General features: G+C 50.3%; 10 protein-coding genes across 10 annotated transcripts; 6 read left to right on the top strand and 4 right to left on the bottom strand.

Moving 5' to 3' along the window:
- Positions 1-493: 493 nt before the first annotated feature.
- Z518_03382 (uncharacterized protein) lies at positions 494-1,408 on the top strand (the record flags this gene model as incomplete). Its single annotated transcript, XM_013420407.1, has 2 exons — positions 494-782; positions 834-1,408. 2 exons carry the CDS (start codon positions 494-496, stop codon positions 1,406-1,408), a joined length of 864 nt encoding a protein of 287 aa, XP_013275861.1.
- A 4,274-nt stretch (positions 1,409-5,682) lies between these two features.
- On the top strand, positions 5,683-7,099 carry Z518_03381 (uncharacterized protein; the record flags this gene model as incomplete). The annotated part of the gene is made up of 2 exons (XM_013420406.1): positions 5,683-6,702; positions 6,761-7,099. 2 exons carry the CDS (start codon positions 5,683-5,685, stop codon positions 7,097-7,099), a joined length of 1,359 nt encoding a protein of 452 aa, XP_013275860.1.
- Positions 7,100-7,389: 290 nt separating this feature from the next.
- On the top strand, positions 7,390-8,604 carry Z518_03380 (uncharacterized protein; the record flags this gene model as incomplete). The annotated part of the gene is made up of 2 exons (XM_013420405.1): positions 7,390-7,879; positions 7,994-8,604. The coding sequence occupies 2 exons, from the start codon at positions 7,390-7,392 to the stop codon at positions 8,602-8,604; spliced, it is 1,101 nt and encodes a 366-aa protein (XP_013275859.1).
- A 1,252-nt stretch (positions 8,605-9,856) lies between these two features.
- On the top strand, positions 9,857-13,037 carry Z518_03379 (vacuolar protein 8; the record flags this gene model as incomplete). The annotated part of the gene is made up of 6 exons (XM_013420404.1): positions 9,857-9,953; positions 11,181-11,266; positions 11,318-11,438; positions 11,498-11,611; positions 11,660-11,905; positions 11,956-13,037. 6 exons carry the CDS (start codon positions 9,857-9,859, stop codon positions 13,035-13,037), a joined length of 1,746 nt encoding a protein of 581 aa, XP_013275858.1.
- Positions 13,038-14,231: 1,194 nt separating this feature from the next.
- On the bottom strand, positions 14,232-14,849 carry Z518_03378 (uncharacterized protein; the record flags this gene model as incomplete). The annotated part of the gene is made up of 1 exon (XM_013420403.1): positions 14,232-14,849. One exon carries the CDS (start codon positions 14,847-14,849, stop codon positions 14,232-14,234), a length of 618 nt encoding a protein of 205 aa, XP_013275857.1.
- A 3,470-nt stretch (positions 14,850-18,319) lies between these two features.
- Z518_03377 (uncharacterized protein) lies at positions 18,320-19,205 on the top strand (the record flags this gene model as incomplete). Its single annotated transcript, XM_013420402.1, has 3 exons — positions 18,320-18,411; positions 18,464-18,590; positions 18,648-19,205. The coding sequence occupies 3 exons, from the start codon at positions 18,320-18,322 to the stop codon at positions 19,203-19,205; spliced, it is 777 nt and encodes a 258-aa protein (XP_013275856.1).
- A 1,438-nt stretch (positions 19,206-20,643) lies between these two features.
- Positions 20,644-21,439, bottom strand: Z518_03376 (uncharacterized protein; the record flags this gene model as incomplete). The annotated part of the gene is made up of 2 exons (XM_013420401.1): positions 20,644-20,984; positions 21,043-21,439. 2 exons carry the CDS (start codon positions 21,437-21,439, stop codon positions 20,644-20,646), a joined length of 738 nt encoding a protein of 245 aa, XP_013275855.1.
- A 338-nt stretch (positions 21,440-21,777) lies between these two features.
- Z518_03375 (uncharacterized protein) lies at positions 21,778-22,284 on the bottom strand (the record flags this gene model as incomplete). Its single annotated transcript, XM_013420400.1, has 1 exon — positions 21,778-22,284. One exon carries the CDS (start codon positions 22,282-22,284, stop codon positions 21,778-21,780), a length of 507 nt encoding a protein of 168 aa, XP_013275854.1.
- A 1,252-nt stretch (positions 22,285-23,536) lies between these two features.
- Positions 23,537-25,150, bottom strand: Z518_03374 (uncharacterized protein; the record flags this gene model as incomplete). Its single annotated transcript, XM_013420399.1, has 3 exons — positions 23,537-24,280; positions 24,336-24,877; positions 24,925-25,150. 3 exons carry the CDS (start codon positions 25,148-25,150, stop codon positions 23,537-23,539), a joined length of 1,512 nt encoding a protein of 503 aa, XP_013275853.1.
- Positions 25,151-26,083: 933 nt separating this feature from the next.
- On the top strand, positions 26,084-27,123 carry Z518_03373 (uncharacterized protein; the record flags this gene model as incomplete). The annotated part of the gene is made up of 2 exons (XM_013420398.1): positions 26,084-26,247; positions 26,295-27,123. 2 exons carry the CDS (start codon positions 26,084-26,086, stop codon positions 27,121-27,123), a joined length of 993 nt encoding a protein of 330 aa, XP_013275852.1.
- Between the last annotated feature and the right edge of the window lie 449 nt (positions 27,124-27,572).

The raw sequence follows: 27,572 nt of genomic DNA, 5'->3' as shown, positions 1-27,572 counted from the left end.
CGCAGACACCGCCATATCGAAATCGGCAGGCTCAGGCATTCTTGCCAAGACTTTTCAAAGGAAGGAAAAGGACGACAAGGACGACCAAGAAGACTTTCCAGGTTTTTGGGAAATGCTCACGTTTTTATCCCCTGAACTCCCCCGCGCTGAATAAAAGAATCACGCTCGCCATGCTCCTCTGGACCGAGCTGCGTTGACAAATGGTAAGCTGAATGTGATTGGAACTTAACGCTGCGGGCCCGCCACCCCATCGCTTTTGATTGTCCTATCTAGGTGCATATCTCGGGACACGCGGCACGGCTCGTTCGCCGACTCTGCGACCTGGTGTTCGTGCTAACTAGGTGGAGGACATCCTTGCAGACCTTGGGCATCGGGTTCACATGCAAGATGCCTCACTGCGGTGGTTGCCATCGAAGGCTTCCGGGCACAGCGCCGCCTCCAGTAGCAAGGGTCATCAAGGCCATCTTAACGTATGATGAACACCATCTTTAAAATGGATGATTACTCTCGTCTGTCATCGGTGCAAGCCGGTCAGCCCGAGTTCGCCATCTTTCGGCGCTTCATGCCTCTACAGGCTCTCCAACTTAACGTTTTGCAGGCCGAAATTGCGCACCTAAGGCAGGGGTTGGGGTTGCAATTGGAGGCGGAGAGAAACCCTGGAAATACAGAGAAATGGATCCCGAGCTTTTCTTTTGACCAGGCCCCAATTTCCGGAGACGCCCCTCCGAACTCAATGCGGAAGGCTCTTTGGGACCGACTTGACGCAAAACTGGAGAGATATAGTGCGCAGTCCCCGTCTGCTGATCTCTGAGCACCTCCTAACTAGACGAAAGGCAACGCACTCCTTCGTTACCGCGCTGTCTCCCAATTACCCTCCGTTGACCCTTTGCATCACAAGCACCTCCGCTTCTGGAACCTGGACCTTGAAGGCGGTCATAGCTGCTTCCATGGGGTCGAAGCTGCTGTCTGGGATGCAGAGAATGCAGAGGATCTCACCTCGATAGCTCTGCCGACCGAGAACAGAGATCCTCTCACGTACTTCCTCCACACTCGATTCCTCCCGTGGTACCATTCCTTGCTCGGGCACAAATACAAGCGGCGCATCTATATTGCTGATGCATACACAGGTGCAAGACAGCAGATGCCAATCTACTCCTACTCCGACAAGGTAGTACTCTTAGCCGTGACCACCTGCAGCACAGTCTTATCGTCGATGGTACCTGCGCTCTGCTCGCTTGCATTGTACTTCATTCGGCGTGAAGGCGCCAGAATAGGTGCGATCGTGGGCTTTACCTTCCTATTCAGCATCGTTATCGTGTTAGTCACACCGGCGAAGAGGATAGAGACTTTCGTGGCCACTGCAGCCTTCGCTGCCGTCCTCATTGTCTTTGTTGGGAATGGGACTTGACATGGGATGTGCTTGTCAAGTGTTCTCAAAGTCGACGCTCTGTGGACGCCCCGGAGGACTGGCCCTGGGACCAAAAGAAGTGCTTGGATATGCCCGACCCTCAAGTCGTTCACTAGGCCCTGCAAGAATCAATTCTCCGCGATTAGTCTTGTGAACAAATGCCTATTCTGTGACCTTTCCTATGGAGATACCTTTAAACCGGGGGCCCAAAGACTAACCCATTTGATATTGATGTTGCTACATATAGGGTCTCACAATTTCTCAGAAACGAGTAATGTCGTGACGCCTTACGTCCCACGTATGTCAATGCCGATTGGTACTGGGTTACTTCAACCGTGAGGAGTGCAGGACCTCGTCGGTACGCGTCCGAAAGGCTCAGATTTTGACGAGAGAAAAGCAGCCGATGGCGTCGATCAGTGATGCATCAGAGGAATGGCAGCTACTGAAAGATGTGCCTCCCATCTTCTCATCGAAACCGCCTGCAATTGAAATCGATCCCCTTGTTCGCAGCAAAACCGTCCAAGAAGTCTTATTAATTTTGAAATCTTTTCGAATTCGAGATCTGGTTGGTCCCCGACGCCCTCAAGGCCCAGGCAATTCCTAAAAGTCTGCCCCCAGGAAGGGATCACGACACTGAGATCTCTCCTCCAGTTGTTCGAGGAGTATGCAGACTTACTGGCTTTGCACTTTTCATGAGGGCCACCACACGATGTGCCGTCAAGATTGTGGCTCGTCGTTCATGCCGCTAAGCCTTGAACACCACTTAATTCACCTTCCTAGCGTTTTCCAAGGTTGAGAGCGCTGCAGTACCAGCTAAAGAGATGGCATGGAAGAAACAGTGGAAATCTTCAGGATCGTGCTCGGGGCTTTGGACACCTTGTCTGGGTTGGTCTCACGCTCGAGGGATTTCACGACATTATAAAGTGTCGAACTGGGGAACAAATTTGAGATGTATTGAATACTCTGTCTACCTCGCAACTGGTTCTGCCAGGTTGCTGGTATATATACACGTTGAGTTGACCCCTTTACTTCTCCTGTTTCTACCCCTAAATCCTACATAGGGGTGATAACCCCTTTTTTCAACCATTGGACTTAAAGTATCTCGAACTATCACGTGACGCGCTATGCCTAGTTTGGACTAGCTCGCTAGAGCGATCTCCACTCCTACTCAGTCAGCCTTTGCCATTGCGGCATTCCCTTTCTCCCCCTCTTGCATGTTCCAGCACCATGGATGATGACAATCTCAATGGTACCCACAGCAGATGGGATGCAGAAGATGTGCAGTCGATTCTTGAAGTTGGAAGAACTAGGCGAAATCTCAATACAACGTTCGACCTGTTGGCCGAAGGGCTAAGAGACTGCAGTCCGCCGCATACTGCAATGATGCATTTGACGAGCCTGTAAAGCATCAAAGTACTGTGGACAGTGGTCACTATTAGCCACCATATCCGCATCGGAGACGCTGGTGAAAGGACCGCCCAAAACGGCGGTTCCATGCACCGCTTTTGGCCCCGCCTTGAACCGTCATATATTTTGCTTCAAAAAGGTCCCTCGAGCCTTGTGCAGTGTTCAGAGGAAATGGAATGAGTGCACTGGGTTGAACATGTAACCAGTGCCCTTTTTTTGGGATATAGGGGCAGGAATAGGAGAAGAAAAGAGGTCAACCAAACGTATATATATACATACCAGCAATCTGGCAGGACTAGTTGCTAGATAGACAGAGCACTCAATGCATCTCAAGGTGCACCCATCTGACATTACGGGTTGGGCTGGACTGCTGTCTACATGGAAACGCATCGCAGCATCTGCAGGCAGATGGCAAGGCCCAAATGTTACATCATGACTATGATGATATGGAACAGCGATTAAAAGCAGTCCACCAAACTTTCCCCGTGGCACCATGTCCATCTGCGCATTTCATTTCTTGCCATCTCTTCCTTCTGCGTCAGTCTAAATTTCAACTCAACATCTGTTAAGTCCCTGGACTCGCTCATTGTGTGGCACATTGTGCGGTCCTGACTCTAGGTTGAATGAGCCATTGTAGTACGCACATTCGCCAGGTACACCGTAGGAGAACTTCCCATGGGTCGGGAGATAGCACCAATCACATAGCTGGTTTCCGCTATGTCGACTCTTCGAGATTTCTAGTGCCGTCGAACAATCATCTTCTCCAGCCTCTTTGTTCAAGTTGTATAATTGTTCAAGGTTTCATCTGGGACTTCACGGTCAATTGAATCATACATGATGTACGGCCAGCCGAAATTTTGCGTGCTCCACCCGATCTATCTGTTCCAGATCTCGGCCACCCAAAACAGTGCCATACATCTTTACCCTGATCCGAAAGCAACCCTTGTCCTTCACCACAATCAGAGAACGTATGTCGATCGCACATTTCCCGCGGTTGAAAAGATCGTGACAACTTCTCTCCTGCTCTGAGCCATCTTGTATATGTTGAACTGCATTCGTAACAGCTGCAGAGAGGGTTCGGACTGAATGGCGACAACCTTCCTCACGGAATCGATCCGTCTCCAGGAAAAGATTGTGTGCCTGCCAACTGTGCGAAGTGGTCATGGCCAGCACGGATAATCGAAGTCTCTAGCATTAGTAAAGTATGATATAATCAAACCAAGTGCAAGTGGAGGTAAGGAGACAGATAGCTCATAGACGACGTGGTGTAGGGGCTTTCTCCTAACCGCCAGAGCTTCTCCGACCCTCTGCATATTCTTCCTATCAAAACTGCAGTCGTTGCACTAGCGAACAAATTCAGAGACCTGCGGACCACATGAGGGCTGGCCCATTCTCGTATCCCCTGAGAAAAGCATCAACAACCTGGCGATACATATGGCCGGAAGTGTGACCGAGAAATATCGTATAGGAAGCTCCACGAGGCTTTCCATCGCAGAGGCGTGGACACACGTATCTCACGAACCTACTCCAACGATGTAAGACATTGTAGTTATGACAGGCCATCAACTTTGGTATGTCATTCTCGAGGAGACGAGGAAACGTGACTTCTCATCAGGATCATGTCGATTCGTGTGCTTAGAACAGCATGTTAGTATTTGATGATGGGCTATGGCAGACGATAGATTCCATTGATAAGAATGAGGTAACGCCCAAGAGAAATTCTATTGTCGGCTGACAAATCCGAGAAGCTCTGCATTCGTGACAAGACGCGAGAACGGAGGTATATAAGACTATTCATGATGTCGATTGCTTGCGTCGACAGGATAAAGGTAACTGGTAATGAACGTAGTTCTGCAATGAAAAGCCGAATGTTGGAATATCAGGTTGGATCGAGAGCGAGAGCAATAGTCTCTGCAGACCAGACTGGCGTTTTGAGCAGTTAGGATATCTCGTTTCGTAGTTTGACACAACAAAGAATAAGAGGATTTGGAGGAGAGCTCCGGCGTGGCGCCTACCGATGAGAACGTGAAAGAGAATCAGGGCAGTTCATCTGTCACCTTGACGTTTGAAGCGTCGCCGTCGAGATGAATCCTTTTGAGTCATGGCATTGAAGACCGAATGTTGGGTCCTTACTTGCGGGTAGAAGGGAAGGGTAAAGGCGTCAACATCGGGCTAGCTAATCACCAACCATCCCCTTTGATACTCCTTCCTTTCTTTTCGGTCCCACCTAGCGTAGTGCATGTTGAGGACTTGGCCTTGAAGGATACCAGTAACATGGCCAGTAAGATGTTGTCTGTTACTTTGCTTCAGCGTCGGATTTTTCTACTGCGTATCAAACGCTTGTCAGTGTCAGTGTGCGATCATGGCAAGGTTCGGACTCGTTTTGAGGGATTTGCGCGGAACCCCATGGCTTCGGGGGTTACTTCGTGATTTTGCGATGGAGCGAGCTCCGCGGCAGTCATACTTTCCATTTGAGAGCAAGTCGAATGGCATTAATAAGCTCCTGATCCTCCTTTTCCCGCGTAAGCGAACGAGTGATTTCTCTGAATCGGCGATCAAGGATGATTCGGGGTATTCAGCCTTGTCCTTCTCTTATTGGGCCCCTTCTTAGTATTAGGCATTGACTCTGTCTGCTGTGTCTTGGTATTCTATGGCATACTGGCAGGGTATTTATATTACATCAAGCGTTATTTCTCCCAAGGGATCCTTCTTTCTATCCCAATCCGTACTTCTCTAACAGAGCAATAATCTGCTTTCGTACCCACCTTCCCAGGTATATTTCTCGACATATGCACTGTCTCTTCACTTTTCTCGTCTACATTGGTGTCGTCCTCCTTTCCATATTCTTTGTTCATATCCACACTGCCATGGCGACAGCCTCTAACGTCACCGCACCGGCTCCGGGAAACTTGAATTTCAAAGCCACTTTCAGCGAGGCCATCACATCCTTCACAATCTCGGTAGATCCGGAGTTCATCGAATTCACAAAACTCAAGGCCTCCTTGACAAGGCTGGTCGATGCGGATTTGTCGGATCAAGATGCCTTTGCGGACGGCCCACCACGACACGATGTGGAGACTATTCGAGACTTCTGGGCAAACAAGTATGACTGGCACAAGATCGAGGCAGAGCTAAATCAAAAGTTCAAGCAATACACGACCGTGGTGCAAACCGGGCCTGACACGAATTATACTGATCCTATCCCATTGCACTTTGTGCATCATAGGTCTGACCGCCCCGATGCAATTCCTCTCCTTTTTATCCATGGTTGGCCGGGCTCGTTCCTGGAAGTCGAGAATATAATCGAACCGCTTGTTCACCCGCCAGATGATTCACTACCGGCATTTCACGTCGTCGCTCCCTCAATTCCTGGATTCGGCTTCTCACCATCCCCACGCAAACCTGGTTTTGGATATCGCCAATCGGGCCACGCTTTCCACGAGTTGATGCAGAAGCTAGGTTACGAGAAGTACGTGATTCAGGGAGGTGACGCCGGTGACTTCATTCTCAGATACCAGGCGCATGATTATCCGGAGAGTGTGGTCTCGGTCCTCTCCAATTTTTGGATTATTCCCCCTAACGAGGACGACCGGGAGAGAGATCGCAACAATCAGACGAGTGACGATGAAAATTTCATCATTGAGCTTCATGATGCGTTCACAACGCAGCACTGGGCATATGGCCAAATCCATCAACAAAAACCACTGAAGTTGGCCATCGGCATGACCGACTCGCCAGTCGGATTGGCCATGTGGATCTATGACGCTGTTGTAGGGGTCGTGGTGGACAAAAGTATCTGGACTCCCGAGCGGTTAATCACTTGGACCATGATGCATTGGATTCCTGGACCTTATGCCGCATTCAGTTTGTACAAGAATGGTGCTAAAGTGAGTGGGAATATAAATATTTCATCTCTCGGTAATGGAACTGACCTGAATTTGGCAGGATGGCGCAATCAACATACATGGATTCGGAAAGATCCCTTATGTCACTCAACCAGTGGCAATTTCCGAGTTCCCGAAGGATATCTGGTACAGAACGCCTCTCGACTGGGCACAAAGAGGTGGAAATGTTCAATGTCGCACCGTCCATGAGACAGGAGGGCACTTCCCAAGTTTGGACACGCCAGAATTATTACTCAAGGATATGTGGAAATTCTTTGGGGATGAGAAGATGTCTCGAACGGAGATATTTAAATCGGAGCGGGCGGGGATAGTCGGGGACGAGTCATGTGCCGACGAGCTCTTTGACGTCCCTGCACATATTCAAAATGATACGGAGTAGGGAGGAATGTTTTTGAGGAGCCAGCCCTGGAGATAAAAGCAGACGAGGGAAAAGAGGCTAAACTGAATCTGGGTGTCTGCCAAGGCTGCGCGCAGAAATGTGGTGCGAGCTCAACCGACAGCATGGTCCGCGCAACATCATCGAGCCCTTCAAACGCGTCCTTTGTCTTGTTTTGCCATGACTATGTAAATTTATCACGTCTTGAATTTCTCTTCTCTTCCTGATACCCTCCGCGTGCCCATGCGTGCTGGGATCCTTCCCACTCCGAACTGTTTGGCCATCAAATCAAGATGACGGACAAACTCCCTCCTAATCTCCTTGCTTTGTTCCAGCCTCGGCCACCACTACGATACATCCCACCTCAGGACAGTGCGCCCGAAGAAAAGGCTCTCAAACAGTCACAGCTATCCGGCGTAGCTGCATTCCTCCCCCAACTCGAAGAATACAAACAGACAGATGTCTACGTGCCTACAGAGTCATGGTTGCAACAGCGCGACCGAAAACGACTAGAGAAGAAGGCACGCTTGGATGAGATGCAAAAGGATGGCTTCACCGGATACCGACCACATGAAGATCCCAAAATTAAGGGCGACGCGATCAAGACTCTATTTGTTGGCCGGCTAAGCTATGATGTAAAAGAGGCAGACTTGGAACGCGAGTTCGGAAGATTTGGTCCTATCGAGAGGATCAGAATCGTCAAGGACGAGACAGCCCCCAAACCCAAGAAACCCCATCGTGGGTATGCCTTCATCGTGTATGAACGAGAAAAAGATATGCGAGGTAATTTTTCCCGCGTAGTCCCTTTACCCCAACCCCTTGTCCCCCCTTTTCCTCATCACCGTTCAAAATGGTAAGATATTATGGAACTGACCCTAATCCTCTTATCTTCTACAGCCGCCTACAAAGAAACAGATGGTTTGCGAATTAGAGATCGGAGAGTCGTTGTCGATGTTGAACGTGGTCGCGTGGTCCCTGGTTGGAGACCAAGAAGATTCGGCGGCGGCCTTGGTGGACGTGGATATACCAAGCAAACTCCTGCCAAACCCACCTTTGGAGGTCCCCAGGGTGGCTATGGAGGCGGATTCAGAGGAGGCTATGGTGGTCGAGGTGGATTTCGCGGTGGTTTCCGCGGCGACCGAGGCGGCTATGGTGGACGCGGCGGTATTGGTTATCAAGGAGGAAGCGGCTTCGGTGGACGACAGGGAGGATATCAAAATGGCCTTCCGCCTCCAAATGCGCCCAGTGGACCAGGTGGAAGAGGTGGATATGGCGGAGGATACGATGATCGGAGAAATGGCCATGGAGGCCGGGACCATCGCGGCGGGACTGGAGGCAACAAAGAACCTCTTGGTGGTCGAGACCGTGGTTACGACGACCGGGACCGGGACCGGGACCGAGATCGAGATCGATACGGCGGAGGCAGACGAGACGACGACTATGGATCGAGAAAACGATACCACGATAACGACGGGTACGACGATCCAAGACAACGGCGAAGGTACTGATACCCCGACACACACAGTCACTGTAATATGTGCAACATTTCATCACGATTGGTTGGTGGGTATTCTATGCTCAGTGTATTCACACCTTTTTGGGAGGCCCACAGGTCCTACCTCTTTCTTCCGCAAAGCATGGTAAGAAGCCGTTGACCCTTCGATCCGGCGCAATTCGGTTTCGACCCAATGAAAACCAAAAAGTAATATCTGAAGATGGCCTCGTCCCACATCCGTCTATCGTCTGGGGCGTCTTATTGACCCCGCGAAATTGGCGAGTATTCATGATCGAAATCCGGCTCTGTCAATGCCGGGCGGCTCCTGACCATCTGAGGACTCCAGACTTCTGTTACCGGAAGAACGCCTACGGCAAATCTCTCCAACTAATGAGTCGTTTTCTCCGTGTCTTGGGAAAGTACAACAGCGTTATCCCTGACGAAAGTCGGGTGTTCGGTAAGGAAGCAGTTTCTTGTACCATAGATCCAAACAGCCTTAGCAGGAAAACCGTGAGTTCGAGGGTATCTTGGTATTGCGATTGAGTTATTATTTGGTTTCATTGTTTCTGTTTCTACGCATACGTTTTGAAATCCATGCGCGTTTGGAGCCACGCGGCGAGATGGACTGAATATTGCTCATCTACGGAGTACGCAATTGGTCATGTCCTGATGTTGCCTTTGGTAATTGAGGCAAGTGCCAACGTGACGTCGAAGCGTCTTTCTCTTCTACTATCAATGTTGGTCAGAATGTCTCCACGACCTTGCCGTCGGAGGCGTTAGTTAAGCGAAAAATTTGACGCAGAATGTTCACGCCTGTGAGTGGCCATGAATGTACGACACAACGAGAACCGCTAACAGAAGGTTCACGCGCGCCCTTGACACACAGCTTTCTGTTAACGACAGCCGGATACGCCCTGAGGCACAAGGGCACCCTCAGCTTCGTCTCTGATTGGTGAGGTCTGTCGGAGTCTTAGACGATGAGTACACTTTTCCTTAATCTCTCTACAGTGATTTTGAGAATGCTCCTGAGATTCAGATGCAGTAGGGCGTATTGTGGGATGCGATTCCAATTGACCGGATGACCGAGAGAAGTCAGGAGTACATAATCTGTTACCCAGTTAACTCCTGGTCCCGTCTCTTCTTTTCCACCTTGGATAAACCAAGAACAATAAAGAAGCATTGCCGTACTTGACTCGACTTATAACCGTCCAAATCAGTCCATCTGCCCCATCCATCAAATCATATCAATCGCATAACAATCCGCCATGCCTGCCACATACGCCGCCTACTATAACCTCATGGAGGCAGAGAAGAACAGCAGAGTAGCCTCAGCCGCAAACAAAGCTCGGAAAAGACCAAAGCGTAGATGTCTATCGGTCCCAAAAATGGAACGAGTCTCTTTCATTCATCAGGTGTGTTTGGGAAGGGAACTTGTGCTTTCAAGAAAAAGATACCCTACTAGTGCGTGTGGTAAAAGGACATATACAAGATAGAAAGACAATAATAACATTACTCTCAAATACATCCAGATCATTTTGTTATTGGTTCCCAATTACTTGCGATTCTACTATGCTTTGTGGATGACGTTGTGAGCATGTGAAAGAGAGCTCGGTCTGGGTTTGTCAATGAGGAGGCATGCAAGATGAATCTGCTGCAGCCCACATTATGACGTTCCTCCGTGCTGGGTTGATGTGAGGCGGTCTGATGTGCCGTACCTCTACAAGGATGTGACACAAGGGTAAACGAAAGCTGCTTTTAAAAAAAAAAAAAATACACTGGACGATGTTGAGCTTGGCAGGTTGTACTTCTTTTCAACTACGGGCGAACGGCTGATGGGCGGCACCCTAAACAACATGACCCAATCTCGAGCGTCGAGTAACGAATACGTGCGCCTATTAGGGCTCTTCGGCTAAGCGGTGCCACCCTAAAAGGTGCCCTCCAGCCGCCTATCGCTTTGCTTGCTTAGCCTTCACCTGCAGCTTTTACTACAGTAGCTCACTCACATTTAGTTAGTTGGCCTAATCCACATTCGGTCCGGCCGGCCAGAAGTCGAGAACGCATCCTTTCTCGCTCAACTTGTAACTTGTAGCCTTCCACACCACATCCTTGCCTGCGACTGCTCTACCTCACGGTGCACGCCACTCGTAACCATACATCCACGTTCTCGCCCTACTCATCCCAAAGTCATCGAGGGCAAGTCACGGTTGTGGTCGTCGTGGTCGTGGCTCGTGCTGTGCGCGCGGTTGTGCTTGTCGTCAGTGCTGTACGATACCGATCCGCACTCTGGCATCCAACTTTCTTCGTCTTGTCCACAGTCCACGTCAAGCCTGACCAGCGTCGTTCGACTCTGCATCACCATTGCCATCGGCGGCAGATGACCTGGTTAGAATACTCCATTTTCCCAACGCCTGCCACACCAGCATAGCAACTTTCGCGCGATCCTGTTGATCCACACTCTCCATCACAACTTTGTCCCTTCGGGGCCCTCTTCCTTGAAATGGGGTATTCTCTGTCTTCTTGCTGCAAAGGTCCGCCCGTGCCATTGGTCTTTGAATGGTCCATCCTGCCCACTAACTCCAATCCTCTCAGGTCGGCCTAAGGATAACCTCTATGAGCCTGCCCTCGCAGACAGTGAGCGGGAAGCCGTTGCTGACCTTCTACAATACCTTGAGAACGTACGCTCCCCTTTCCGTCTACAATCCCAGTCGTGGCTTAACCGATCCCAGCGGGCAGAAACAGACTTCTTCACCGGCGAGCCACTGCGAGCTCTGAGCACACTTGTGTATTCGGACAATGTCGACCTGCAACGAAGTGCCAGTCTAACGTTCGCGGAGATTACAGAACGGGGTGGGCCAACCGAAATCAAAAAGATGGGCTATGTCGGACAAGTCTGACCGTGTTTATAGATGTGAGAGAGGTCGACCGGGACACTCTGGAGCCTATCTTGTTCCTTCTGCAAAATCCCGACATTGAGGTGCAAAGAGCAGCCAGCGCCGCGCTCGGAAATCTTGCTGTCAACAGTCAGTTCTCCCCACATGAATACTTTGAACATCACTGACAGACCGTAGCCGAGAACAAGGTTGCCATTGTTCAACTCGGCGGTTTGCCTCCTCTCATCCGACAAATGATGTCGCCCAATGTCGAGGTGCAGTGCAATGCAGTGGGATGCATCACGAACCTGGCCACTCATGAAGACAACAAGGCAAAGATTGCCAGATCGGGAGCACTAGGGCCATTGACAAGGCTGGCCAAATCCAAGGACATGCGAGTTCAGAGGAACGCCACGGGCGCATTGTTGAACATGACACATTCTGGTAAGATGTTTCGCTCTGCAAAACATGTATATCTCTTGACCAGAAATCAGATGATAACAGACAGCAACTGGTCAATGCTGGAGCCATCCCCGTTCTCGTCCAACTTCTCTCCTCGCCTGACATGGATGTCCAATATTACTGCACCACCGCTCTCAGCAATATTGCTGTTGATGCATCGAACAGAAAGAAACTCGCCCAGACTGAGTCACGCCTCGTTCAATCATTGGTGCAGCTCATGGACTCCGGTACTCCCAAGGTCCAGTGTCAAGCCGCCCTAGCTCTTCGAAATCTTGCCTCCGATGAAAAATATCAGCTGGAAATTGTACGAGCTCGAGGCTTACAACCACTTCTCCGACTCCTTCAGTCTTCTTATTTGCCCCTGATTCTCTCGGCGGTCGCCTGTATCCGGAACATTTCCATACATCCTCTGAACGAATCGCCGATCATCGATGCTGGTTTCCTCAAACCCTTGGTCGATCTTCTCGGTTCGACGGACAATGAGGAGATTCAATGCCATGCAATCTCCACCCTCCGAAATCTTGCGGCAAGCTCGGATCGCAACAAACAACTCGTTCTGGAAGCTGGGGCGGTGCAGAAATGCAAAGAATTGGTCCTTTCCGTTCCTCTGAGCGTACAATCCGAAATGACTGCTGCTATTGCTGTCCTCGCACTGAGTGACGAACTCAAAACCCATCTCCTCAATTTGGGCGTCTTTGACGTTCTTATCCCGTTGACAGACTCGGAAAGCATTGAAGTTCAGGGCAACAGCGCCGCGGCCTTGGGCAACCTGTCGTCGAAAGTCGGTGACTATTCCATATTTGTTCGAGACTGGACCGAACCAAACGGTGGTATTCATGGTTATTTGAAACGTTTCTTGGCCAGCGGAGATCCCACCTTTCAACACATTGCTATCTGGACCTTGCTTCAACTTTTGGAGTCTGACGACAAGAAGCTTGTGAGCATGGTCGCCAAATCTGAAGACATCATCCAGATGGTGAAGACAATTGCCGATAAGCATGTCGAATCAGATGACGAGGAAGGTGAAGAGGGTGAGGGAGAAGTCATTGCCCTTGCTCAAAGATCGTTGGAATTACTTGGGAAAGGACCCAAGCAGACATTGGTGGAGGGATGAACCTGCATGAAAAAGAAAAGGCTATTTGGGTTTTGTTCGAAATACTTTGAAATTATTATATACCCCTTTCACGGAGATTGTGCAATGAAACGCTGCATATGCATCCTGAATGTGCTACTCGAAATGTGCAGCGGCATAGCGAGGCGTTATAGCGGTGAAATGGGTTGAACCGTGAGGGAAGTCAATGGGAATGGGATGGATGGGGATGGGAAGAGGGAAAGGATAGCGAAGGATCATTTCATTATTGTTTTGAGGATGTTGTATGACTTCCTGATCGCTGGGAAGGGGGAACGAGGAGAAACGAAAGGGGAAGAAAAGCGCAGCCGGTGTGAAATAACGGCCATCTTAATTTTAGCCTGAGATGCACTAATTACAAGCCTTTGAAGTGTCTCCTCCCTAAATATTCTTTCCGACACACAAAACTTACTCAGCATGCCAGACCTGGATGATGGGAGGAAAAACCCCAAAGTTCAAACCTCGCCAAGTGAATGGGTCGGTTGCTTCGAGATGCTTTTGGCTTGATATTCCTCCCGTGACGAACACAGTCTGACATAGCCTTGTTTGAAAAAGGGTCGTGACCGTGGATACTGGAGAGGGTATGATTGGTTTGATTTGGGAGTGATAGAGAAAGTGAAGAAAGCTTACACGACGGCGAAGGGGCGAAAGGGGGTATTGGTGAGAGGCAATGGAACGTCTTCCGAGCTGAAGATGGAGTTGGGAATTATGGGACAGTATTGTATTCATACTTGCGACTGACGCTGTCGGTAGGATGGTATGATACGGATGTGTATCGGAGAAAGTATCCAAGTCAGCTTTTGTCAAAGTGAATCAGTCCGGCTAGATATAGAGAGCCCGAGAAGAAGGGTGTGTGGTGAGCCGAATTTGTCGATCAAAGTTGATAGAACAGATAGGAACGCGGGCTGTTTGTCGACGATGTCCGCGAATTATCCGGGCGCAAGGCATGCCGTCTGTGATTATTGAATCTTCGTTTGGAGTGATTTGGATCCAGGTGGCCATGCCTGCTCGGGTCAGCGTTGCTGGTCGCTCGTGATGAGGCTGACCCCGCGGTATTCCACTCATGTTTGGTACCGCATGGGGCCATCATCAAAGGACCCAAGAGAAGCCAATCTGTATCAAATCCGATGTTGGGCATGTCCCTCTTGTTGATATTCCGGGTAAGCATCTCGTTCTGGCTCAAGAAGGCTTCGCAACTTTTCTGCTCTCGCCTTTTCCAGTGACAACATCTTTCATCTCTTTCCAGCTCGCCGGGACCATAGCATTTCCGGCATCACTTGTTGCGACCACCACGCCCAACTCATTGCCGGCTGTGCTGATGTAATAATTTCTCTCATCCCCCAGACTGATCACTGTGGCCCGGATTATGTCTCTCACTCGGAACATATCATTGATGACGATCTTATCCTTCTCGTGAGTTCGGATGTCTTCTCTCCGCAGGACGGCTTGGAATTGCAAGTCATCGTTTGTGACTTGAGTGTATGAAATGACGTCTTGAGGTGAAGGATCGACGACCAAGATTGACGCCGCCACCTGCCGTTGTTGTACTCGAGTTACTCGACAGAGGACGATGGAGCCAACTTTGGGGAGAGGCTTAGCGGCCTTGCCTCCGACCGGAATGGTGGTTTGATGTGGGACTGAAATAGTCGGTTTGCCCTCCTTGCCTGCCGCAGGTGTGACTATGGATTTGCCCACTATCGAAGCGTGGATATTTTTCTCGAAAACATGCGTGCCTGGACCTGGAAGGTAGGAGGATGTGTTTCCGAGGATCTGACCCGGCACGACGAGGGAAGTCATACTGTTCGAATCTGCAAATGGTGCTTTAAACCGTTAATTCAGCATATGTGTACGTCTATGCAGATTAGAAAACGTTCTGAAGATTGTGACAGTGTCCATGAAATAATCGAAACAGGAAATTTCAAGTAGCTGGTCGAGAAAAAGTGTGTCGAAAATATGCGGTTTGGTAGGATTAGGTTAGTCTCCCGTTTAGTCATTACCCAATCTGGACTTGAAGCTTTCGCTCGCAGGAACTAATGCATTATCGCATGCCGAAAGGCGAGGCTGAGATTAAAGAGGGACAGAGATTGTACATGCAGCGGGAGAGTTGAAGAAAATGATCGGAAAGAGTATTTGCTTCACCATAGCATACTGTCACGTGCCTTCTTCCAAGCACAGCTCAAGAAGTGCAGAATATTCAATTGGGCTTCCAAAGATGTACCCATATGCGCTTGTTGCTCTTTGTCAGCGGAGCACTCGGTCTCTCTTTTCCTGTTAACATGTCGAGGAAGGCTTCAACTCTAATTGAGATCTTGCTGCTGCAGCCCGGATGGCCACTTTCTTTGTCGGCGACCTCTGGCGAGTGCGCTCCACACCTTCGTGCGCCTTCTTGAGTCTTGTCAACGCTTCTCCTGTTCTATGGCGTCAGATTCCTATTGTTGATGGAGTCCATCGTGCGGGCAACGCTCGCACAACTAGGCTCAATTGGTGTTTAGTAAGGTCGCTGTGGGTGGTCGCTCTCCCGAGAGGTTCCTGAAGAGTCGACAGACGGCTCCTCATATTCAGGAGTGGGAGCTAGAGCCGTGAGAGCCCGACTCCCGTCAACGCTGCTTGCCAACGTCCTGCCCGTGGTGAGTACCAGCAACTGCCAACAGGAGGTATCCTCACCATCTCCATGAATATCTTTGGATCCACCTGGAGAATGCACACACAGAGAGTGGAACATCGAGCTTTTAGATTCTTCATCACACACTCCCAAATAGCGGATGACCCTGATAGCATTTGGAGGGACATCTGCTGCGCCGATTTTATTGGAGAACGATGAGCGCTCAAAGATCTGCGTCGACATATATAAGAGGGATCTTCTGGCATACTCTCGGGTAGGGTTGAGGATGTACTGTTACTTGATGGGAGCTTTTTCCCAGGCTGGCGGCGACCGCAAACCCGCATTTCCCTTCTTCTACAATCACTATGGGGAAATCCATGCTTGGCATACTATATGGGACAGACTGTGGAGTCAAACCTAAAGTCCCTGGGTCGGAAAGGTCTCTCTGTTGTTGTGTTCTCACTGTCCCGGGGCCTGACTACCTAGTGCAGAGTCGACAAACGGCGGACTAGACTCGTCTACAGAATAATATCCACTTACTAATTCTGGTACTAGTAGTGCAAGGAAGTAATTCCGCTTGCGATAGGGCATTGCAAAGCGTCTAGCACATGCTTGCCGCTGAACATGACCCGCAAAGCTAGCCATTCCTCGGCTCTCCACAGCTAAAAACAAGCACCATAAAGTTGGTAGCTGCCCGATAATTTGGCCAGGACATACTTCATACTCTAAGAGAGTCCGGCAAAGCTCTCAGGAGGCCAGCGAGAGGAACACCCAAAATGTTTTTGTGTTGGTTTGGCTACCTATGAATCAGTCATGTGTCACATCAATGTCCAATTAGAGTTCGAACTGCTCAAGGCCGACCAATGAGAGCATGATCTGGGGAGCCTCAGCCTGAGGTGTTTTGAATTCTTCTATGCTGTGATGGCACCTCACGACGTGGCTGTGTCATGTGATCGCATGGGCACTTCCCCTTGCCGCACCGTCATCGGATCCAATCCGTGGGCCATGTGGCCGGGGGGCTACCCTGCTCGATAGAAGTCGATATCTTCAATATCGAGGGCCACGAATCGGATCCACTGTGGACCACCCAGGGAAGCTCTACTGATCACCCTCGCGATGACGAGCCTCGACATCGAGATGATCCATGGATTGGATCCGATGGGCCGTGGTATTTCATCGGATCCAATCTGTGGGTCACCCAGACAAGCTCTACTGATCACATTCGAGATGACTCGTATGGAGCGTTAACGGACGAGCCTCGATATCGACATAGTCCATGGATCGGATCCAATCCGTGGACCATGTGGCCGAGTGGGGACCGGAGGCAGTGGTTTCGTTCCTTCGGCAGCGTGTACGGCGCAGCCTGATCGGATCCAGTCCATGGGATTTTTGAAGCATTGTACAACCAACTGGCCAAGGTGGCGGATTCCTCTGCAGGTGGCACTATAGTGTGACATCCAGCCACCGATAGGGTCCAGCCACAAACCTAACCACTGTGCTTAAGGAGGAATGTAGGGAGGCTGGGAGGACGAATACAAGGTACCAGAAAGGGACCACAGACCTTGGATACAGCCGCTCCCGAAATGCCTTCCCCTTGGTTCTCCTCATTGACCTTCCAGTGCTTTTTGACGAAAGCCTTTAATTCGGCAAAGAATTCTTCAACAGGATTCAAATCTGGTGAGTACGGGGGTAGATACAAGAAGCTTGACCCCGCAGCATAACACATCTGCTCAATCCGCTCGCTACCATGGAAAGATGCATTGTCCATGACCAGCACCGAATTGGGCTTCGGATATCTTCCACAGTGATGGAGGAGCTACTCAATAGAGTCCTCAAACATGGCGCTGTCAGTGGTGCCCTGAAACACGCGTGAGAGGAGGATCCCATTCTATGAGTACGGAGGTAGGATCTGATAACGCTGGCCACGGCGAAACTGCGCGGGTGTCACGCCCAGAGGAGACCACCCAGTCCGTCTGAATCCAGTCCGTTTATCGCAGCCAGGTTCGTCCACATATACGAGTTGATAGGAGTGAAGAAGAGAAATATTGTGTAGATAGAAATCGCGTAGATCCGCACTACGCTCTTTGGCTATTCCGCCAGCCTTTTTTCTTCGACCAGCCCGCAGAATATAAAGTCCTGCTAAGAGATGACGTAGTGGTAAGTCACTCGAACTCGTCCCATAGATATACGACCATCTCTTCAAGGGTTAGACCAGGCTTTCGAAGGAGGTTTTCCAATAGGGAGGCTCGCATCGTGGAGGTGACGGGTTGGGAACGCCCACCACGATTTCGAGGTGCTTGGTTTCGACTGATGACTTTGACCACGTCAAAAGTGCAGTTAGCAGCAGTTCCGATTTGGCGATACGTGAAACCTCCATTCAATTACGTGTTGGATCTGTGTGTGCTGTGAAGCTGACAGATAGGGCGCCATTCTACGCAGCTTGTCACTCTGGAATGAAAACGTAGCAGACGCAGCTCGCCAAAATGTTCTCGAATGTTCCCGCTCGAACCCTATCTCGCACAGCCACGGGTAGTTACCTTGTTTGCGGCGGTGAAGTGTGGCTACTTCACTTCGGTACTTCCCTCCGGTACTGACTTTACTGAATTTTCACGAACATTCACACCCTCTTAAATCAACTTAAGGAGTATCATTGGACAATTCTAAGATGTCAAGTAAAGGAGAAGAGGCTAACCTCGCCATGGTGATCAGAGACCGCGAGACGTCAAGCGGAAACGTTGGGGCACTTCGTCTGAAGAGGTAGACACGGTCCAGCTCAATGAGGATAGAGACGGAGGCTGACGTCGTCAAGCTTCTTCAATTCTTCGAAGTTCTCCGACTTTACTATCAAAGTAGACGATCGTGACTTCAGAGTCCATAAGATAATTATGTGTGGCCAGTCAGAGTATTTCGATCGCTTGTTCAATGGCGATTGGAAGGTATGATTAAACTCTTCTCTGTGATGACGGAGAACTGTCCTGAAGGTTGATGCATAGGAAGTTCGCGACGATGTGGTCGTGCTCAAAGAAGACGACTCAGGAGCGGTCGAAGCAATGATCCGCTTTATGTATGAGAATGAATACGACAGCAGCGGAAACAGCGAGGAACGAATATCTCCTATGGTTTTCAATGTGAGGGTGTACAGAGTTGCAGACAAATACGGGGTCCCAGCACTCAAACAGCTCTCAAAAGAGAAGCTTGACCATGCGGCGAACATCTGCTGGGATATGGACGACTTTCCCCACGTCATCACCGACGTCTACGGCACCTCTGAATGTGAAGAACTTCGGGACACAATCGCTCGCGTTTCTCACGAATACATGGAGGCCTTACTCAAGAAGGACAAGTTTTTGCGCGTTCTTGAGGAAACAAGCGGCTTTGCTGCTGACCTCGTTCGGCTCATGGCAGCAGCGCACACTACACGAACCGAATATCAATGTCCTAGCTGCGGGGGCACATGGGAAGCGAATTTTCTCCCCGGACGTCGTTATTACTGCCAGTTGTGCGGCGCGAGCTATTCGGACTGGAGCTCATATGCTGTGAGCCGAGATTAAGGCATGAGTTTTCTGTGATAGTCCCGCTGGGCTGAAGGTCTCTAGGTGTGGAAGCCACTATTCTCGATCATTCCTTTCCCCTTTTCTCTTCCCATGTATTCCATACGGCATCAATGAATAGGTGCGAATCCGCCCATCCCACCAGCCCTGACTCGCAAGGCAGTGAGATATCCCACCGGAGTCGATCTGTCTGCTGATATGTCCCCTTGGTTAAGGTCCTCAAGAATATTGTCAATATGGCGGCCAGCGGCACTCAAATGAAGTATATGCGCGATGGCGCAGTGAACGGCAAGCAATCGTGAAGAAGGAGGATTAATCGTTCGGGAGTCGGTGAGGAAAAGAGTACGCTTGACCAGGAAGATCCGATGGCGCAAAATGCCCGTGCTGGTGGAGTCGGTTTGGTGTGAAAGAGGTCTTGAGGAGCGGGATGCGAGCCCAAAGGAGAGTGTGCGAGTCCCGAGACTTCTCACGACCCGAGTGCGAGCCTCGTCAATTCATGTGTGCGGTCTTTACATCCAACCTCCAACATATAGCACGAAGAGCAGATGTCGTAGGTGCCGTCGTTGCATGACTCACAGTCTAACAATGACAATTTAGCGTGACTTGCGCACCTAACTGAGCAATTGAGCTTACGGTAGCAATACTTATCCTTGATTTGCTCACCACAAGGATCGCAATTCACAACACCATCAGGGTACACTTTGGGCTGATCCTTCGATTCTCCATATGCAAAGTACCGATGGAGCAAATGCCTTGCATTACGGCACGTGTTTCCAACCTCGTAGCATGGGCGACAAAGGTCGTACTTGTCCCCTAGTTTGTCTCCGGTACATTGGCTGCAGTCTTCAATCATCATGTCAGTTCGGGACGTCTTCCTGGCTCGTGTCCAAGGACACATGAGCAGATGTTTTGAAAAACCTACGATAGTAAGAGCCTTGGACAACTTTCCTCATGCATACATCGCATTGCACACTCCCTGTACCGTGGGTGGCCATATAAGGTCCAGTGTTCTCCGGAATGAATGCCCACAGGAAGGCGTACAGCGCGTGGTCATCCGGCTTCTGGCATCCCTCGCCCTGATAATAGCAGTTGATGCAGAGATCAAACCCACCATGATCTTGATCGCATTCCATACATGCTAATACAAGTTAACTAGCGTCTCATTGAAAACAGGCGCAGTGACAGGACTTACTATAGAGCCTCCCCTGGGTGATGGTCGACTTACAGCTGTTGCAGGAGAACTCACTGTATTTCATCCAGCGCCGGTTCATTTCCTTCGCATCTGGAGCACAAACGTCTCCGAGCAAGGCGACTTGACGCATTGCCCAAGAATGATCGGAGCCCGGGCACTTGGTTGCCATTTGACAGCATTCGGCGCACAAGTCAAAGTCGTCGTTACACTCACAGCAATCTAGAAACCAAAGTTAGTTTCATAGTGCTAGGACACTGTCGGCATTGACCTACGCCCATATCTTCCTTTGCTAATCGTGCTGCCGCAGTTGTTGCACCACATACTTGTATGGGTGGAGCCAGCAAGCCGCAAACAGCCAAGGGCTTTCCTGACTTCATTTTGCCAGTTGGTGTCTTCCAATCTTTCTATGACATCCACGAAGGCTTCGGACGCTATCTTGCTTGCTCCTTGGGAGACGGCTAGCGCAGCAAACGCATCAGCCACATCCTCTTCGGTCGCTGCGGAGATGAAAGCGTCAGATGGGCCCGTAGCGGTTTGGTCAGTGGTCACATTTTCCACTGCCCCCGAGCCCGCACCGGCTTCCGCTCCTAGAATAACGTCAGGATGAATCGTCAAGATACACTGAGACTGTTTCATCGGGCGAACCTGTGACATCCGCGGTAACTAGCCCTCCGGCATCGTCCCCAATCAACCCGTCAACCCCAAGCCCAGCGCTCATTCCCAGCAATGTCGCACCAATCGCAACCGGAGTGTCCCGCCAGCGAGCTTTTCGCAGCACTATATTCCGCTTGCGGAGCTCGTCTTGAATGATCCAGCGCTTGCGCGTTACGACATAAGCCTGTCTGCTGCTGTATGCGGTGAAGATCAGGCTGAGGCCGCCCGTCGCCACTGAAGCTCCTAGTCCGGCGCCTGCGGAGCCAGAGCTGGTCCAGAACCGGCATTGTTTCTCCCACTCTCGCTGTTTCAGCTCAGCGTCGGACATTTGGGAGACCCGTTGCCGGTATATGGCTTCGTTGAAAGACAAGACGTCGTCGATGCCCATGTTGTCTCTGCTGAATAACTCCGTCTATGGGCTGAAATATTCAAGTTCTTGTGGTGACTCAATGGTTTTCTTCAAGAAGCCAGCTTTTAAAGAGCTGAATAGCCCGGATTTAGAATCCGCGCCAGGTTTGGGGGCATGACAGTCTGCCAAGCAGGAGGCTATGTCCACAGCTGAAGAGCGTGATAGCACGCCTATTGGGAGAAGAGCTCGTGTAGCTCTCGTAATGTTCGACTCTGCGCTTGGCACGCCGCCTCCAATGCCGACCATTAGACCGAACCGCATCGACCTGAACGTTGCCCGCATCTGCGTGGCCGCAGCTGTAGCAGGGTTATTGCCTATCAAGTCTCCCCGGTAGGCAAACGGTGACGATATTGTGGTCGCCGACCCGTCAGAGCGTGTACAAATCGTGGTCGTGCTCTTCCTGCTCCAGGTCTCGTACTCTTCGTCGAGCATCTCTTGCGTAGCGGCAAGGTCAACCGGGAGCGCGCATATCCATCCCACAATGTATTCCTCGCGGCGGAGTCGACGGTGTCCCATTCAGCGGGTTGTTGGGATACGGCGGCCGAGAGCCTCAAGGCCGTGGATTGTAAGGGTTGCAGAGACTCGCGGAGGGTCGTGAAGCTGATTGCACGTCGTAAACAAGGTCGACAACGACCGCCGGTATCGATCAAATCGCTGGCGTCTCCATGTTGCCTACAGTATTGCCAGCTCAGCCTGACTGCGTCGCGACCAGAGTGGGCGCTTGCACCTGCACTGGGTTGCAGTTGGATGTTCAGCTGCAGTGCGGCAGGCATCTGTGAACTGCTATTGGCTAGCATGCATAGCTTGGTACTGACAACACTCATTGTTGCCTGAGGCCACGACAAAGACCACCATCATGGAAAACCGACAGCGTCTGGCCTAGCATTCGGTATAGGATGGCGGTAAGCGCGTTTAGTGACTTTCGCAAGGCCCCAACTCTCGCTTGAGCCGCTTAACCATACACGGCTAGGCAACGACATGGGGACCCCGCTTGATGGGGCGCAGTAGAACGATTGTGTGCAAGCAAAAGGGTGACATCGGTTTTGCAGCCCAGTGTATTCCTATTCCCAAAGATCTCCCAATATCGTCGCCCTTTTATTCTGTCGACTATCCCCACAACTTACCCACTCAACTTTCGAGAAAAGAATCGACCGTGGAGAAATTTCTTAACCATCTACGACTTGAGTACTATAGCGACCACTACTTGTTCCCTTCATGAAGAGTACTCGCAGAACCATTGTTGCGGAAGCACCTCCTACTATCCTAGCATGCCGCCGATGAAATCAAGAGCAGCGTCCTTATATTCGATGTGTAGGACTGAGAGAGGATGGATTGATTGAATCTATCTGAGAGCTACAAAAAAAGGCCACTGTGATTTTACGGAGGACTTGTCCTATTTCGAAGGGTCCAGGGGACCGTCAGACTATATACTTTCGAAGCGTGTACGAAGCGTACAACGCTTCCGAAGGTCTTTACAAGCCTTGGCGTCGCCACATATCACACCACGAAGGCTGCCGTGCACGTGACTAGGCTAGTCCCCAATCGTGAATGCCAGCACGATGCAGCCTCGAAGAGAGTTCCAGAGGAGATCAGAAGACGCTTCATCATCGTCATTGAGTGCGCCGAGTGCCTGCCAGTCCAAGAAAGTCATCTTCCAGTCCTCCGAAGAAAAGATGAGACGTGGTTGCGTCTCCAAAACAGACAGCCAGAATCTGAAGCTTGATAGTGCTAGGCTTGCAGAAGGCCAGTTCAAACAATGAAGGCCAGGAGAATATGAATCGAATGTTCTGTTCTTTAGCAACTGGTCCTACTAGGTTGCTGGTATTTATACACATTTGGTTGACCGCTTTTTCTTCTTCTATTCCTACCCTTATATCCTAGGAGTGATAGTCCCTTTTCCCAGTAAAGGGACTCTTGCTACTATCCAACCGTTCAACACCTAGGTTGTCTACAAAGGACAAATCTCGAAACTGACTAAGGCCTGGAAGATACCGCTTTTGTCAGTCTGCTTGTAATTACCTCGGTTGTTTTGTTATCTTATGTCTAGTCAACCGCGCTTGGTTAGCTTCTCGCAAACTATTTGAAGACAATTCTGACCCCCTTCGAATCGGCATGACCATGTGGAATGAAGAAATCATGCGCGATTTCTGCATCCCTTGCAGTCGTCTCATATAGCTCCATGTCGAACCTTCTAAAGACAGTCGCCAACGTCAAATAGATTTCCGCAGTCGCCAAGTTGATCCCAAGACACTGCCTCGTGCCCTTGCTGAACGGCACCAGATATTTTTCGGCCTTTGCCGAGTCGTTCAGCCACCGATTTGGATCAAATTTCTTAGGATTGGGAAATTTAGAGGGGTCTTCATGCTGTATGAGGGACGTCATCGATACCGGAGTCCCGGCAGGAATCACCCAGTCTTGGTATTGAAGCGGTTCGTCTGGCGAAATGCGCTGTAGTCGTCCCACCACGCCATGTGAGAAGCGATGACCTTCTTGAACGACGGCATGGAGATAAGGAAGCTGTTCTAATCGTGCTAGCGGTGGAATAGATTTCGGGTTTGGAATACCTTCCATCAGCTCGGCTTTGAGCTTCGAATAGATTTCTTGATTGGCCAAGATATGGTAAGTCACAGTCTTCAGGAAGAAAGACGAGGTTTCCTGGCCGGCTGCAATCATGGTCTGGCCCTCATCAACTAATCGAGACAGAGACTTTTCTTCAGGGGGGAGATCGCCGTTGATTAGTTCATGGAAGATGGTCGGGTGCGAGGGTTTCTCTTTTTCCGAGTCGTCGTTCATGAGGCCACTAATTTGTCGCGCCAAATCCTATCAACGTAAGTATAGCGGTCTCTTATCGTCGTCCGTATATATTCCAACAAACCTTTTGAAAGTTAATGAGGTTTATAACAGCCGGGTTCAAAATTTTGACAATCCATTCAGGCGTTGCCTGCATCGCAGGAAATAACCACTTAAATTGTTTATTCAAATGGCCGCTGGTAGTGCTATTGACCATTGCCTGAGGCCATTCGAACTTCCAAGTAGGGTCATCAATACACCCATAAGAAGTGTTGAAGGAATACGTGGTGATAATATCGGTCGTCAATGCAGCATACGCTTGGAGCGTATCTACAGGCTCACCAGTTTCCCGGAATCTCTCGAATCGCGCGCAGAGCTTCTCAATGAGGTCGCGGATTAGTGGTTCCATCCGACTGATGGCTTGCTTGGAGAAGAATGGGTTCAAAGCACTTCGACGGAGTCGGTGAAGGTCATGAGGTACCGTTCCGAAAATGGAAGAACTGTTGCCGAACATGTTCACCGACCACCACCATTTATCACGTTTACGTCCTGGACCGCTGTAGAGCACGTCATAGAAGTCGGGGTCGCGGACATGGAGTTCGTAAGGATTAATCCGGATGATGGGTCCTGAACATTTAGATCTTTGTCGACGTGAAGATGGGAGGTCGCCGTACCGTATTGGTCATGAAGCTCGTTGATTTTGAAACAATATTGGCCACCGCGAACAACGTCATGATAGAACTCGTACCATAGTGATAGAGCGGCGAGTTTGGGGCCCGGAAACTTTGCAATCGGGCTCAAGTAGAGACGATAGATAGCCAAGGAGACAAGATACAAGAGCAAAGCACCCGCTCCGGCAGCACCAAGGTACAAGGCCGAAGCAGACTGGACGTCACCCATGGTAAGTCGACTTGTTGGGCACTGTGTTTGAAAGAACGAGATCAATGTCGAGACTGATGGAAAACAAGCGGCGTAAGAGGTCAAAAGCAAAAAAAAATAAGTCTGATTGTACCCCGGCACATATTGCAGGTCTCTCACATGATTCTAGGGTTTGTGGTTGAGAGTTCCAGGTAAAGCTTGGCTGCGCGATATCCATAAATCTACATGAAACTTGCAGTAGTGGAAGCAATCAAAGGTAGCATGGCATGCGTGGCATGAGCGGCTCGACGGAATGGAAGGAACCGTTGCGGGAACCTGTTAATGACAAGCATGAGAAAAGCAGGGTGGGACGATTTTGTGGTGGAAGGATGATAACGGCGGGGATATCCTCAACTTCAGACGATCCGGTGCTAGTCGCCGACCAAAATCTGCGCTAGTGTAAAGCCGTTCACATCTGCGCAACCATACGAATGTTGGGGTGGTCGCTTTAAGTACGGAGTAATGCCTTGTGGCATTTGGGGTTTAGAGCAACCTCTCAAGCCTCCATCCAATGCCTTCCCTGTAAGATCCCAGTAGCCAAAGTTGCATTAACTGTGATCCACTTATTAGCGCTAGGAATTCTTTCCTTCTCCCCGTCAGTAAGCCTCCCCCCCCCGGGCCATGTACGTGCCGATATTTGCGTTTTGAGCAGGATTGCCCGTTTCCACAGCCGGAAAATCATATTTATATCGGATTACTTGCTTGGGCGCCAGGACCTCGTTCCAGCCTTTGTGAGATGTCGACGTCGCCAGAGCGAGCCTCCATTGTACCTGCGCCTGATCATGTTGCTACGCATGCAGGTTCGGCAGCGCACAGTGTATGGATATCGATTTTCGAATGTGACCGCATGTGTCTAACTAGTATTGTAGGAGATCGAGGTGGATTATGATGATGTAGATTCCGCACTTGGATCTGATGACTAGTAAGATCTTAATCCGCTACTATGTTTTGCATTGCCGAACAGAAGCACTGAATTTGGGTCTCAGTGGCAGCGATACTACAACCTTGACATCGTCAATCTTCAATTACCGTTGGGAAAATGGTCGTCGCTATCACGCATTTCGCGATGGCGAGTACTGGTACGCTTAGTCTCCAGCACTTCTGCCCCATCTTTTACATCAAACAGGTGCCCAAACGACGAAGGCGCGAATGAACAACTCGACATTGGCCACCACATCTATCTAATGCTGCTTGACAACAAATTGTTCCTCGCTCCTATCACGCCCGTACCGCAGAAAGTGCTAGATGTCGGCACCGGCACGGGCATCTGGGCCATCGACTTCGCCGACCAGTACCCCTCCGCTCAAGTGATTGGCACCGACCTTTCGCCCATTCAACCCATCAATGTCCCACCCAACGTCCAATTCGAGATCGATGACGCCGCTTCCGAATGGACTTTCCCCAAAGAATCTTTCGACTTCATCCATGTCCGCGGCCTCTTTGGTAGCATCCGTGATTGGCCCGCTTTCTACCGCCGGGTGCTTGCGCACCTCAAACCCGGCGCATATTTCGAACAGCTCGAGTGCTCCTGCTACTGTCACGCCGATGATGACACGACTCCTCCTGGCTCCCCACTTGTGCGCTGGGGCGAGCTCTTCACCGAAGCTGGCATCAGGACAGGTAAAACGGTCAACGTGATTGATTATCAGTATCAGTGGCTGAAGGAAGCGGGTTTTGAAGATGTGAAAGAATACCGCTTCAAGATGCCGGACGGACCATGGCCGTCGGCGAGGACGGAGGAGGGGAAGAAGCTAAAACTTATTGGCCAGTGGAGACTATTGGAGGTGGAAACAGGTATGGAAGGGTGGGCACTGGCTCTGTTCACAAGGGTGCTCGGTATGTCTTATGAGGAGGTGCAGGTATTTTTGGCGGAGATGAGGAAGGCTTGGAGGGATAAGCGCGTGCATGGGTACACCCGGGTGGGTGTGGTTTACGGCAGGAAGCCGATAAGGTAAATTGGATATGGTAGAAGGGCGATCGTATGTGAGTATCAGCGATAGGTCAATTGGTATTGGTGTTGCGAAGTGACGAGGCGTTGGCGGTGGACGGGGGACTTTATGTACTGAAACTGTTTGGACCAAGTGAAAGTCTCTAGGTAGACGTCATGACCGTTATAATCAACATGCTTCGGGTCCTACTTGGTGGGTGTGTGGACAATGTTCGGTGCAGTATAGAAACTCTCCTTGGGACTCAGCTCCAGAGCTTCACAAATTGACAGATAGATACCATTCAAAAATGGTTCTACTGCAAAGCCATTTATACTTTTCCTTGACCTGTATTGTCCGATCAAACTTGCCGTTCAAAATAAGCTCCCTGAAAAGGAGCAATCACTGTCGAAGCCACTTTACCAGCTGTCTTCTGTAGAGCTGGCCCTTTTCGATTCGAATCAATCCACGCAAGCAAG

Source organism: Rhinocladiella mackenziei (genome assembly GCF_000835555.1).
Source record: "Rhinocladiella mackenziei CBS 650.93 unplaced genomic scaffold supercont1.2, whole genome shotgun sequence".
NCBI classification, from domain to species: Eukaryota; Fungi; Ascomycota; class Eurotiomycetes; order Chaetothyriales; family Herpotrichiellaceae; genus Rhinocladiella; species Rhinocladiella mackenziei.
The sequence above is the reverse complement of the archived record's forward strand: the minus strand, read 5'-3'. Positions and strand labels throughout refer to the sequence as shown.